Below are 14,852 nucleotides of genomic sequence, written 5' to 3'. Positions count from 1 at the left end.
TTCTTAACAATGTTTATGTAATATCACTCATATTACATAATGTGCGAGAACATTGTTTTTATATTATACTAGGAATATAGGTGTATGTAAAACCAATGTACATGTAGATGTATTTTTTAATATGTACATGAATATAAAAAAAAGGATGCTTCTGTACATAAGGTAGCAAAATGTTTATATAAGAACATTTTAAAAGCAGTTTAATTTGTTACTTCAGAAATCATCTGTTTTCAGTATGGATTTTTATATATTACTTTACGTTTATATCAATAGTGGTATTTAAATTTCCGTTATTTATAGAAGCTAATGCACTTTAAATAAAGCGTGTATTTATAATACCTATAAATAACTTAGTAAGCTTGGTCAATAAATTACTTAAGCACATTTTTTAAAATGAAAAATGTCATTCTGATAATAAAACTCATTATTCTGTTTAATAAAAATAAGTATGCAGTATATTGACAGGAATATTATATTGACAGAAAGAATTGCTGAAGGCTGATTTGTACCTTCAGTGTGTTAGAGATGCAGTTAAATAACTTTTCTCAATTGATTAAATTCCTGAAGCATTATTTTGAAGGGTTTACAGTTAAATTAAAAAAAAAAAGGCAGTTGTAGGAAAGATGTTTGTTCTTAAACTGTCCTTTACTTGGACAATTTAGTTGCAGTTTACCAACTGCAGTTAGTAAACTAACTGCAATTGAAATGTATATTCCTGATTTTTATTTGTTTTGCTATATATATATATATGTATTTAATAGAACTGTATTTAATAGGACATTGTTGAAGTACTGCTGTATCAAAAGTTGTAGCTGTTTATCTTTCTAAATGTGGTTGCAACTTAGTCTCCAATGTTTGCTGATCCAAATTGTGTAGTATTTAGGAAAAGGAGGCAGCCAACACAATGGGTATTTTTACTTTGAGCTACACAGAATGCCAGATTCTTCATCAATGTGGCTTTAGATAACTGCCAAGTGTTTTTAAAAAAAATAAAGATGTGTATTGAACAATAACTTTTCTAGAGTAGAAATACTAATTTTTTGGTAGTTTTTCATAGAGATTATGTTCGCTAGTTATTGATTCTTCTTACTGCCTCAAGCACTGACAAAGCAACATCTGAGATTACTCTTAAGGGTAGATTGTTCATGCAGGTGAGTAGTTGAAGACTGCTGCCTTGTTCTGAGCAGTGTAGTTGGAAAAAGCAAAGCAAAATCCTAACTTTAAGAAATTGTTTGCATTATAGCAGGGATATTTTATCGTCCGCATTATCCATATGACATACCTATAGCATATGTGGGAAAGATGTCAAAGGAAACTATTTAAAACAAGCAAACAAACAATGACTAATGGTATTATAATATTTCAAAGTGAGGGAAATCTAATAATACATTTTTATGTACAATAATAGTAGAAGTTATGAGGTATTTTAAAAAGCTGTCACTACTATTTGAAAAGGAAACCTGTAAAAATTGGATGCAGTTGATATTACAGAACCCTAAAACTATTTAGGTTGAATGAGTCTAGAAGTCATTGGTCCAGACCCCAGCTCTCATCCCTAGGTACGATGCCTCTGATAAAGGATGCTGACCCACTTGGCTTTTTGGTAGAATCATGATATAGTTAAATTAAATTATGTTTTATCATCCTTTTCTCTATTTTCTTTCCCCTTTTATCTTTATATTGAGCCTGTTATACTGCAGCTAAAGAGAAATATATGGTTGGTATGAGTTCAATAGCTTTGTTTTTAAAAAAGAACTCTTAGCAATTTATTCTAACTGTAAATATCCTAATTGCTAATTACAGTTATTGTGGAAGAAAATAATATTCCTGTTGTTACTGTAGTGTCACATTGTTTTCTTGATGCCGGGTAATTGAATGGTGAAAAGGACCTTAACATAATAAATAGCTACGCGAATGGGTGAAGCTCATACAGCTTGTTTGCTAATCATAATAGGTTACCAGTGTATGAAAAGTAATACCTCACCCTTTGTTTAGTGTTAATGCATTATGTTAGTGATTCAAGCAACCTTCATTAACCCAGCCTTATGAATTGCAACTCCTCTCAGTGACTGTCCTTGTGTGTACAGTGCCAAACATTGCAGTAGATTTGAAACAGTCAAGATACCTGATAATTTGATCATAATCTCAGCCTAAACTCCAGAAAATATTTTTAATGACCTGTGTTCAATGGATTTAATAATAATAATAATAATAATAATATATATTTAAAAAGTTATATACCAGATTGAATAATGTTTTGTCTTCAAACTCCATCTCATTTTTCTCCTCCTCATCATCATTCAGGTTGTTCTAAGAATTATACAAAAGCATTGAGAGCGAGGATCAATAAGCTATCTGTTGTAAATAGTTACATTTTCTATTTCCTGTAATGCTTTTCTGCTGTAAATCATGATCCATCTCATGGTTTGTGAAGAGGCACACTCACCTGATGCTGTCTTCAACTACTGTTTCATTTGGTCTTGAAAACAAGGAAATGTTGTAGGAATGCCAAAATTAACTCAGGATTTGTGATTTCACAATCAGTTTCAGGCTTTGAGAGAGTCTCAAGTTCTTCTTCAGTGAAAAAAAAATCTTGTAATTTCAGGTAGCCATATAGAGAAAGCTGAACATTTGTATGTAGAAGTAGCCTTGGATTTTCATATAAACTGATAAAATATATAAATTGGTAAAATTGCATGGCATTCTCTCTAAATTATCAAAAAGACAGTTTAGACAAAAAGAAATCAGACATTAAATTTATTTGTTGTTTAAGTCAGCTTTTCACTAGTAGTAGAATGAACTGTAACAATAGTATTATTGACTCAGCTTGGTATAAATATTCATCTGTTCTGAGGGTAAGTTTGGGAAGATTTTTTTCTAATCTCTTATAGAACAACTTACGGAGTTTGCATCAGCGTGCAGAACAGCCTGATTCGTGCTTATGTTCTTTTGTATTTAAATACATTTTTGTGTTATTAGTGTTCCCCATTCTTTCAATTCATTCATTCTTTTTGCAAAATTGGTCCTGAGCCCAATTTCACTAGCAAAAAAAAAAGGAAGAATAAAAGCAAAATGTTTTAAAAATAATTGAAGAAACTTCTACTGTTACTCTATGTAGTATTTTCCTTCTTTTAAAGATACAAGTAATGGAAAAATACCTAAGAAAATAAAAACAGTACTGTATTTTGTCTTTGCCATAAGGAAGCTTATTTAGAATTCAACTGCATTTTACATCTGATTTAGAGAATTAACTAAAGATATTCTTACATATGATTATTCTTAATTTGGACAATTTCTAGTTTATTTCAGTCCTAAGATTTTATAAAGGAAAAAAAATGCCAAAGAAAGGAAATTATTTTTAACACAAAATAAAAGCTGCTATATTCCAACTACTTCAAATAATGAATGTTTTAATAATTACTACGTCATTGTATTGTTTGGGCGGATATTTTTACTTAACACTTAGGTACAGTTAAAATGTTCTTTCACCATTTAAATCCATAGTATATTAAAGATTTTACAACACCTTTTTATTGCTGTAAATGTATTTCTTTCACTTTGAATGATATATAAATTAGATAAAGTGTTTTCTTTTAGTGTTCTTGTCAAATTAATCTTAGTTTCGCTAATCGTACTACACTTACTTTATTTTCTTCTTGGATTACAAATGTCTTGGTCAGATGACTGCAGTTCTGTGAATAATGCCACAAATAAGGACTTTTCAATCAAGAAAATTGTAATAAAATACTTTCATTACATGGGCTTAGATTTATACTTTGCATATATTTTTGCTATTTGGATGCAGAGGAAAGAAAATACGAATCTTTTATATTTATATATATTTATATATACATTTCTTTGTGCTGTGTACATGCACGTAGGACAAGTTCTTCATAAAACGTAGTCAATTTAAAAAAAATCATTTTATATGTATTTTTGTGTATACACAATGAAAGATCTTATTGCACCACTTTCTGCACTTCTCATGCTTTGAAATATTTGCTTTAGATATTGAAATGTTTGCTTTTTTCCTGGCTTGTATCAGGAATAGTGCACCAGCAGGACCAGGGAGGTGATCGTCCCCCTGTACTCAGCTCTGGGGGGGGCCACACCTTGAGTGCTGTGTTCAGTTTTGGGCCCCTCGCTATAAGAAGGACATGGAGGCCCAGAGCAGGGCTACGAAGCTGGTGAAGGGCCTGGAGCACACGTCCTGTGAGGAGCGGCTGAGGGAACTGGGGGTGTTTGGTCTGGAGAAGAGGAGACTCAGGGCAGACCTTATTGCTCTCTGCAACTGCCTGAAAGGAAGGGGTGGGGAGCTGAGGGTCGACCTCTTCTCACAGATAACTAGCAATAAGACTAGAGGAAATGGCTTCAAGTTGTGCCAGAGGAGGTTCAGGTTGGAAATGGCAACGTTTCTGCTCAGAAAGAGCAGTCAGTGTTCTGAGAGCTAAACACATCTATTTCTGTAGAACTGTCCAATTGTTCAAACACAAATATTTCATGGTTCTGATAAGAACTTGATTTCTTATGGTGAAATAACCCCAAAAAGTTCTTTAGAGACATGTTTTTGGTAGTTTTTGATACTTCAATACCCTCTAAAGGATATTCAGTTTCTGTGTTGATCTAACATTTTAAACTGCAGAGAAAAAGTTTCCTTTTTTGTTGCTGAAAATGTGATTCTCAAAAAGTCAAAATATCAACAAAGCCTAATACATTTTATTATTAAACAACTTATTAGGGATCTGCTCAATATACCGTGATTGATATAGATTAACTAATTTGTTCGTTTTTTAATTTGAATCTTGGGTGTTCATACAATGAGCTGAAGGTGAAACTATGGTAATAGGTGACATTTGATCAATCCTTGTTATGCATTCAGTCATGCTAATGATTTCTTTAAAGTTAAAGAATACTTAATCATGCGTGCAAAATTATGTTCATGTTTAATTATGTTCTAAAGCATTTTACTGACACCTGCAATTTTCAACTAGAATTGTATTGAAGTATCTGGGGAAAAAAGCACTAAATGTAATAGTTAAAAAGATTTTTGCATTCTTTAACCATACGGAAGACTTTTGAATCGGAAATGGGAAAAGAGTTTATTTAGATCTTACTGCTGCTGTTGAATATCACTGATTAATAAGGTCCTTCTTTATACGTCAGCTTGATACTGAAGTGATTAAAAATCTTGTAAGCATTTTGTAGTTGTTTAAAATTAATTTGTGCCATAAAGCTCTTTTTCATTTTAACAATGCCATCTAATTTTTTATCTGATTTTATGGTTGTAATTATTGTATTATACTTTAATCTATTCTTAAATGCTGTTCACTGGGCATTGTAATTATTTAATATATCTTTTAATCCATATTTTTATGTTTTACTGACAAGATTACATTTGTATGCTATTACAGGGCTCAGAGATCTTAGCAAGAGTTAGTTAAGACTGATGGTAAAATCATTTGTCCTGACTTTTGTAAACACTTTGACTTTTAATTAGCCAAAACTTCCAATTTTTATGGAAAAAAAAAAAAAAAGAGGAAAAAGGAATCTAACATGATGCAAAATTAAAAAAGTGATCAGCATAAACCCTGCTGTGAATGTACACGGTTGTGATTTAGAAAAATAGGCTCCAGAAGTCCAGTGAATACTTCTTGGAAGTAGAACTGTCTATCAAACATATTTCTCACTGTTGTTTGTTACAGTTTGATTGTTAAGTTCAAGTTCCACCCAGAAACACGAGTAATTTTAGCTTTTAGTTTGAATGGATATCTACTAATCTTTTTCCTGATAATTTCCTCCATTTTGGTCTGGGTACCAGAATATTGCACCTGTTTGATTCCTCTATGTGACTGGGAGTGTCCCTCTGTCCATTTTGTGCTTTTGCTCTGGGGTCAGCCTCTTGGGCTTTTTTGTATCAGCCATGTCTCTCGTATAGGAAGAGGATATTTGTCAAAGTCATAGCTAGTAGCAGTACATTTAGTGAACTAAATTCAAATAGACCTAATTATCACTAAATTGAGGAGAATATAATTTGGTAGTATATCTGTTCTTCTGCCAGTCTTGTTCTCATTTTGTACAGTTTTGAGACAATGTTTTTTGGGGCGCGGTATGCTTTCTTATCAGGTGCCTGTATTATTATCTCTAAGATCATTGATTATGATTTTTGTTTATTTCTTTGGAATGTCAGTTGTTTTTAAAATATCAAAGTGACTAATGCAAAACCAAGGAATTTGACAGTGGAGGTTCTCATCCATTGTAGATGTGGAGTAAATTATTTTCTGAAATGTGTCAGTGATTCATACATAGTTCACTTCCTTTGGTTTGTCTTCTGTTACATTAGTCTCTGAATTGTTAGATTGCAATACTTAGATTTATTGTCATGGTCCAGAAAGAAGAAAATCCTTCTAGAGAGCCATTTGAAATTGGGAGCATTAGCATATTTCTGTGGCTTGTTTTAATATGTCAAGGAGCAATACATAGGCATTACTCTATGTATAAAGGACAGTGCCAGCAGAGCCCCTGCCACTATTTTTCTGTTCGTTTTGGATTGGTACCAGAGGAGTTACTCTTGTAGCTAGTCTACTTCCTTCAATAGGAATTGTGTGGATCCTGATGAAGACAAATGTGTTTTTCTTCCTTTGCTTGTACTAAAAGGCCTGTTTATTTATCAGATATAGCTTAATTGCATTTCTGATGGTGTTTTAACACTTAGTGCTTTTTATGTTTACAACAGAAATACGTATGAAATGGTGATAAAATGGGATTAAGAATGAAGTATGAACTATAAATAAAAATAAACTTTAATTTTCGAAAAAGGGAAAATTAGGTTTATAGTCAAGCATCAGAAAAGATTGATAGGGTTGATAGGAATCGTTAACTAAAGGTCAACAATATAAGGCTAATTACCTGAAGTAATAAATTGCACAGATGGATGCAGTGGTTCCATGCTGTGCTACAGTAATGTGGCTATTCACACATTATTTTACTGTTATTTTGTGATTCCTTTTTCCTTATGAGTAAACTTTCCTAGGCCCTTATTCTGGCAGTATCCCTTAGACAGAACAACACAAGTCATGCCATAGTACAAGTTTTGTCCTTAACTGTGGCTTTAGTTTGTGATACTGCAGTCACATACAACTTTAAATCTGAAATCAGTGAAACAGGATGAAAAGGTGACACTAAACAATTATATGTGTAGGTTCTTTTTGAAAATTTCATCTGTGTCTCTACACTGCTACTTTCAGTACTCATATTTAGTTAATTTCAGAAAATCTTGATGCATACATACAACCGTAGGAGTTTGGTCTTTTAAAAGTTTAAAGCCTTTACTGATATAATCTAGTAATGGTGCGACAGGAATAGGTGCGACAAAGTTTTTAACTTTGGGGTTAAAGGGGTATGATAGATAAAATCATTCCAGAAACTCAAATTAGGATGATTTGGAGACGCATGCTGAAAAGACTATCATTAGTGCAGAATCTGTTTAAGGTGGCTAAATGCAATCAAACTAATATAATCCAATAAGTGTGCTTATTAAAATTGTAAGTAATGATAAATGCTTATTTTGTAGTACACTAAATACATGGTTTTGGAGGTATGCTACTTAAGAATACATCTGTATAATGTACTTATTTTTTAATTGGAAGATTTGTTTCACCAAACTTTTTCTATGTGTAGTTTTATTGTAAGTATTGGGAATCTTATTAAATATAATTGTTTCTTTTGAATTTTGATATATATTTTGAAATATATTTTTCATAACTAACATAATTTTACTGCAACTGCAGTAAGTGTGGTTTTATAATATGCTTGAAGTCTGAAAGTTGACAGTAATTGCATCACTTGCTTGTTTGTTGCACACATGCTAATTTTCAGTGGAATGAAAAATGTAAATTTAGATTTTCACTGTCCTAATTACTTTTATGAGTGAAATAGCCCCTACTCACAACAATTACTTACAAGTCAGGAAGAATGAGCCTTTTCAGTCATTGCATTTTCTGTTCCAGTCTTGCATCAATTGTATTTAATGCTTGGAGTTTAGTAGTCTATTTTTCAGCTTGTTCAGATTAGAAAACGACTTTCAAGAAATTCATTATGGTTATTAAACACTGGCTGAAATATAAAAATTGGCACAATTTATTGTTCTTTATTTCTTACTTTCAGTGGCTGTGAGCAATTAAATGAAATACACTGCTACTATGGGAAGAACAAAAATGTTAAGTAGTGTTTGTAAGTTAGTACATCAGCTAAAATTAAAACTGACTTTTTTGTATCCTGCTTGATGTAATGGATTATCTAAATATAGTACTCTGCAATACTAGGTATCTAAATGTACCATTTTGGAAATAAATTTAACATAGTATCTCATTTCAGTATATATGACTTGCAGCTAAATTTGCCTAGAGCAAAAGCAGGTAGTCATTCTGTCCTGGGCCTCAATTAGTGTTAGTGCCTCCGAGGCATGCAAGGCCTCTAGCTGCATAGAAAATGGAAATAGAAAGGCTTCTGGGCTTCATACTGTTTTCAAAATGTGGCCTTGTATATATTAACTGACTTATTTCATTCTTAAGTCTGTTTGTCTAAGGTAGTACCACATGTGATTACTGTGTCTGTCTTCTCCTTCCAATAACTTGTCAATAACTGAGGACTTCCTTCATCAGCATTTTACAGAAGGACTGAAGACTCCACCATGCAGAATTCCACAGCTTGTATAAAAATCATTTGTTCATTAAAAAAAAAAAAAAAGTAACACAAAATAACACTACTACTGAAGAAGGACTGCAAAACAAGCTCAGCAGATAGCTTACTGCATGCCAACTAGGTACTCATTGCACTTGCACAGGCTAGTCATGTTATGCAGACCTTGGAACTAGCCTTAATATTGGCTTAATATTGGCTGTTGTCTCTTTCCCAGATGGGATAGTTGATGAGTTTTGCAGAAAGCCCAGGAAAGAAGGGTTCAAAAGTGATGGGAGGATATTAGTTCTGCAGAGGAAGGAAGAAGATTAGTCACAGGTTCTTGAGATTGGAAGGCAGAGGCTATTATGGGTAGTGGAACATCCATCACAAAGTTCTCATGTAATTTTAAAAATATTGACAGCATATAGGCACAATACAGAATAGTAATTTAGTAGGACTTTCCTGTACACAGAAATGGCTGGAGGAGGGGGTTTGTAAGATCAATTAAAAGTACAGAAGCTCATTACCTCTCCATTCTCATCCTCTATATTTTCACATCCTGTAGGTCAGTCTATTGTACATCAGCAGTATCTAATTACCTAGTTAGTGTTATAATTAGAAATGAAATGAAACACTTGAAAATTCACACATCTTTATATATAGCTACAAGTTAAAAAAAATATCTCAGAATCATTAACAGAAGTTTTTTAGATGTTCATAAACAATTTATTATATTTGTCTGTACAGAAGGTTATGACTTTAAAAATGTAGATAATTTATCTATGGATAGGTAGAGATTAAGAAAGTGCTTTGGAGAAGTACCAGTACCTTATACATTTCCATAGTTATTTGTTTTTAGACTGTTAGAAACAGGATGTTGTGCTAGGTAAACCTTTAGTATAACTTGTGACTATTCTTACTTGTGGTCAAACTCCCTGTTGGTTGCTTTCAAGATATGAAAAACTTTTACTTCTTCCATATTGAAACAGCTTTCAATTGACTGAGAGTCAATTGAAAATATATTGACCAAAATATATATCGACCAAAACTTTCATACACCCACTAAATCTAATTTGAATAACTTCAGCCTAAGCCTTTAAGCTCTGGGAGAATTTTAAATAACTAAAAATAGTATTTTACTAAACTGGCATTACTGGGATCACCTAAAATCATGTACAGATGTGCTCAAATTTAATTACAGCTGGCTTGGATGAAATACATTCTTTGGGTTTCTGCTGCATGTTCTAAGTTCTCTGTGATTCTCTGATGTGCTTACTTCAACACAGAGGCCCCAGGAAGCATGTTGGGTTACATAGATGGACAACTGGTCTTTTTGGTCAGAAAGGTTAAAATATTTTTCAGAAGTTTTCAAAAAGTCCTTAACCAGCTGCTATAAAGTGTAATTGAACTTCTGCTACCTTTGTCTTTATGTAATGTCTTGTAACGGTGCTACTATACTTTTGGTGTTGTTGTTGTTCATTTAGGTTTTTAGTGCTCGTTCTCCTAGCTGCTAGTACACCCCTGAATGTGGGTGGAGGATGGTGTGGGTAGCAAAATCTCCCCAGAATGTGATTGTATAAAGAAATATAGCAGGGATGTCTTACTCAGGCCTTAACAAAGACTCGTTGTCATTCATTTATCCAAAATAAGACATCAGAATTTCTGAAGTAGTTGTAGTTTGCGACGTGTTATTGTAATACCTGAGCCTGAGCTAAAACTAATTAACAGAACGTATGCGATTCTTTTGGGGGTAAATTCTGCTAAATATATAAAAACCTCACAGTAGGTTAGTTCTATTAACGATAGAAATAACCCATGCAAGTGATTATCGCAGCTTTCAGATAGAAAACATGCCATAATAAATGAGTAGTGAGTAGTGCTTTAGAAACCATTGATTTGTACTGCTTTTTATTTGTATTTATTTGCGATACTAAGAAATTGTTTAAGCAGTAATTATTTAAATTTGCTCACCATTTTGTATTGCATTAATCTCACTTTTCTTTTTGCTTTGAGTAAATGTAGCCTTTACATATACTCTGTACTTTTTTGCCGTGTTATTATTGTCTTCTTTTTTATTGCCAATGCTTTATTTTTGGAATCCATTATGTTATTTGCAAACCTTGTTGCTTGCAGTCCTTTCCCAAATGATTTATAGATTAGGAAGTTATTGGGGATATATGTACATAATCATTTCATTTTATAACTTAGTATATTATTTGTTGTATACTGTGAAATCGTGACCTTGCCTTTCTTTTTTTTTTTTTTTTTTGTTTTTTTAAATTGAGAGCAGTTGTTTAAGCCATCCAGAGGTAGAAAATATAACCCAATGTACTGTTTGACTAGTTGTTTCTGTTGTTTCTATTTGGATTTCCAGTTAGTTATAAGAGTTTTCATGGAACACTACATTTTATCTGCCTGGGATCAAAGTATTTTATTTTTCAGACTGTTCATTTGATAGCTAAGGACTTCCAAAAAAATCAGTAAAATGTCTTTTTATTCTGTCTTCAGAACAAGTTCATGTACACTTGGATCAGCATGAGGTGAAATACTTGCAATTTGCTTTCCGATGGATGAATAATTTGCTGATGAGAGAAGTCCCTTTACGGTGTACCATCAGGTTATGGGACACATACCAAGTAAGTGCTTTTTTAAACCTCCACTATATTTTGGATATGCAGGTATGTTTGTCTGTTATTTTTCATAAACTTTTTGTTTTAGTGTAATCTGAGAATCATAAGAAGAGAGTGTCTTCAGTGATCATTACATTTAGAAACATTTAAAGTTTTCAGTCTTCCTGCCCTTAAAAAGCCAAGCACTTTATATTATGTCAATTTATAGCACTAAAATGAACACCCACTCAAAGCATGGGTTAATGTCAATAGCACTCCTGTCTGTTCAGAAAAGCAAAACATTGAATTTCACTTAATTGATGCCCTCCATTGATTCTGAGTTCTATGCTTCTTACTGCCCTTCTGCTTAACTACTCATTCCAATACTAGCTTCCAGTTCTCCAGCACTGAGGAATGCTCATCCTTCGGTCATTTATTTTGTGTTATTGTTTATCCAGATGAAACTCCTTATGTTACTGACCTCTAGTTGTCAGTAGACAACTGTCTAGTAGACAGTAATATTTCCTCAATATTTCCTTGCTCAGCTGTCAAGTGAAAGAACTGGTATGAAAGAAAAACTGTCTGTTTTTAGTTCCGTTTCTTGACATTTCAGTAGCTTCTGGTTACAATTTTAAATTATGTATTTAACCAGAAGGCACTTAAATACTTGTTTTGTTGTCAAAGTTAACTAAATAAAAATAATTTATATAAAAAAAGGAAATTTAAAAGGACTAAAAGCACCATAAGAAATTTTAACTTAGTTTAGTAAATATGGGAATGACTTGTAGTATCTCGTAAAGAGATATAACATCTTTAAATGCAAATGTCTTTACATCTGTTCACTATGTAGCAGTGTTTAGTTAGTTTCATAGACTTTAGTGCCAGAAAGTACACTTAGACCATCTCTTCAGACCTCAAACAGAGGGTTAAGAATTGCTTGCTACTCATATGGACATGAGTCAAATAAGTGTTTAATTAAGTGTCTTTTTTAGAATGTGATATGAAAACATTATGAAATGAGGAGTCTATCATCACTTCTACTGCTAATCTGTCATAAAAGGTTATGTTAATCCTTATGTTAATCCTTGTAAGGTTAATCCTTACAAGTCTTATTTGGTAAATTTCTCAATTGCATTTGTCTATTGCTTATGTTTGGGGTCCTTTGCCTCCTTTGTCTCACTGTAACATCTGTATCTATATCTATTTTAATACCAAGTTAGTACTTGGCATTTTCATATTTCTTTTTATTTTTAACCATGATAACTCTAACACTACATTTGGTACTTGATGATTAATCTAACAAATATGCTAAAAATATGTAAAAACTCTTATTTAGTGCAGCTAACTACCCATATGCATCCAGGGAGTAGCTGTTTTTGACAGAACTTCACATTGAGCTCATAATGCGTGAGCAATGATTTTGTGATAATTATGAGAAACTTTGTTTGAAGATCAAACTTGCAGTTACTTTGTGTCAAGCTGTTTCCATGCTGAATGGAATGAATTCTCATCACTAGCCCATAGGCGCCTGACAAGTTCCACTTCAGTATCTTTATCCATAATACATGTTTCTGATTATTTATTTTGGGTTTTGAGCAATTTCTACAGTATTACAGTTGTCATTTATATTATTTAAAAGATTAATACCTATGAAAATCCCATGTAAATACTTATCTTTTAAATGCAAGAATCTTATATCAAAATGGTATCCTTATACCTTAATGGGGATACTTTTATATATTAAACGTGCTTAAGGAGTAATTTTTTTTTGACTCGGCAGGTGCAGAAGATCAGTGTTGTTTTCTAGATTTTGTTGTTTTACAGACCATTCCACATGTACTTCTTGGAGAAATCTTGTATTTAAAACCAGGAAAAGGTATCTTAATCTAGGTCACCTGTATTTCCAACCCTTGTTCTGAAGCAACCTAGAAGGGTTGCACAAGTTGCTTATCATATTTCAGTTGTACTTATACCAATTTTTTTCGTATCAATCTATACTGATAATATGGCTAGTAAATATAGTGAAGCTAAAGGAGCCACTAAAGTTTGCAAAGTATAGCTTTTTACGTAAATAGCTTTTAATCCATTCAGTTATGTACGATTCCAAACAATCATTTGCAAAGGAATCAGCAGTGCTACTTTCCAAATAGAATAGAAATACTAGAGATGGAATTTTTTCTGTTAGATTTATCTTCTGATTAGTGTTTTTAACAGTAAAGCTCGGTATACACCAAAATACATATTGGTAAGGACGTTTTTCTGGGGATCTATCTATCTATGGACAAACCCGTAATACTGGATTTGAAAAAGAGATAAAAAAAATGAGTAGAGGCAGAAATAGAATAGGGATCCTTATTTTTGAAACAAATTTATCTTTCCAGGTACAAATGGAAGGACAAATCCTACTGATAATTTTAAGGGCTTGGATAGTTGCTTAATTGCTTTCTGTGCCTGAAGGGTGATGCAGCTGTAATGTGTTTTTTCTACCTGATGTACCCTAAAGCAAGAAAGGAAGAAAACATGGGGACTCTCCTTAGATTTCCACAAAAATAGCCTTTGGCTATTTTAGTGCCTACTCAGGTTGTGTGTGTACTGATTTTTCCTCCTGATTTTCTCATATTACTGTAAATAAAAATGCCTCTAACCACAATATAAATTCAGAGAGAAGGTGACCTAATCAAGTTGGAGTGATGAGATTACCAACATGTACTGCAGGCATCCCCACATGGCTGATGGGAGGACTTTTGCCAAGGCTCTACTGTACGGCCCTCAGGAAGGGATGGGGCACATTTGCAAGACAGGCAGTTCTTGTTCCAGTGCACTGCAGCGTTTGGGAATCATGCAGGAGCACTGCCAGAGGAGAGGTCTCTGGACAGAAGGGACTGCCTGATTCCTTCATGTCTGCACCAGGAGTGTATTCTGGTTTCTCCATTTCATGCAGATACCCAGGGTGATGGTGGATGGCTTCCCTTTCCTCCCAGAGATTTGAGAACACTGGCTTCTTGAAAGAGAGGGTCCCAGTGATGATATTTTCACAGAAAAAAAAAAAAAAGCCTTTTGCCTCCTTGTTCTTCCTCTTTCCCTATCAAAGCTGAAATATTGCCTTGTCTCACTGAGCTGCACATATTCATCTGTTCATAGTGGAAAATACGGGATAAATATTGTGCTGTCCCCAGCTTAAATTCCAACTTGGTCATTCTCAGAGCAGACCCCATTTTTTAAAATGTGTGTTGTCCTTGGGGCACTTTTAAGATCCACTGTATTTATGTAGCTATGTGCTTTTCTGTTAAGTGGAAAGAATCAGCAGTGCCATTACAGTGTTAGCATTCATCCGAAATACTTCATCCTTTACTAGAAGTGGCAATACAGGCCTTGAATGTCAGAGGCTGTAAACCAATACATAGGGCAGTATTGTGTTTAGTTTTAGCTGTCACAAAAAGGGTCCGCATCTTAATTTTTATTTTTAACTATGCTTACATATTGAGTTCAAAACTACATTTGATTTCTGGGCAGTTGGGAGCTGGAAGGATGTCTGTAACAACGCAATTAAATAATCCTGATACA

The 14,852-nt window shown here is 33.3% G+C and overlaps 1 protein-coding gene across 1 annotated transcript in view; it reads left to right on the top strand.

The window, feature by feature from the left end:
• TBC1D22A (TBC1 domain family member 22A) overlaps window positions 1–14,852 on the top strand; it is a 167,017-nt gene that overhangs the window by 77,193 nt on the left and 74,972 nt on the right. Inside the window, 1 exon segment of the mRNA XM_084306248.1 lies at window positions 11,188–11,315. Coding sequence (XP_084162374.1) covers window positions 11,188–11,315 — 128 coding nt within the window.

This window comes from Netta rufina, assembly GCF_964035555.1.
Source record: "Netta rufina genome assembly, chromosome: 1".
NCBI classification, from domain to species: Eukaryota; Metazoa; Chordata; class Aves; order Anseriformes; family Anatidae; genus Netta; species Netta rufina.
Note: the sequence above shows the minus strand (reverse complement) of the source record. Positions and strands in the feature narration are given on the sequence as shown.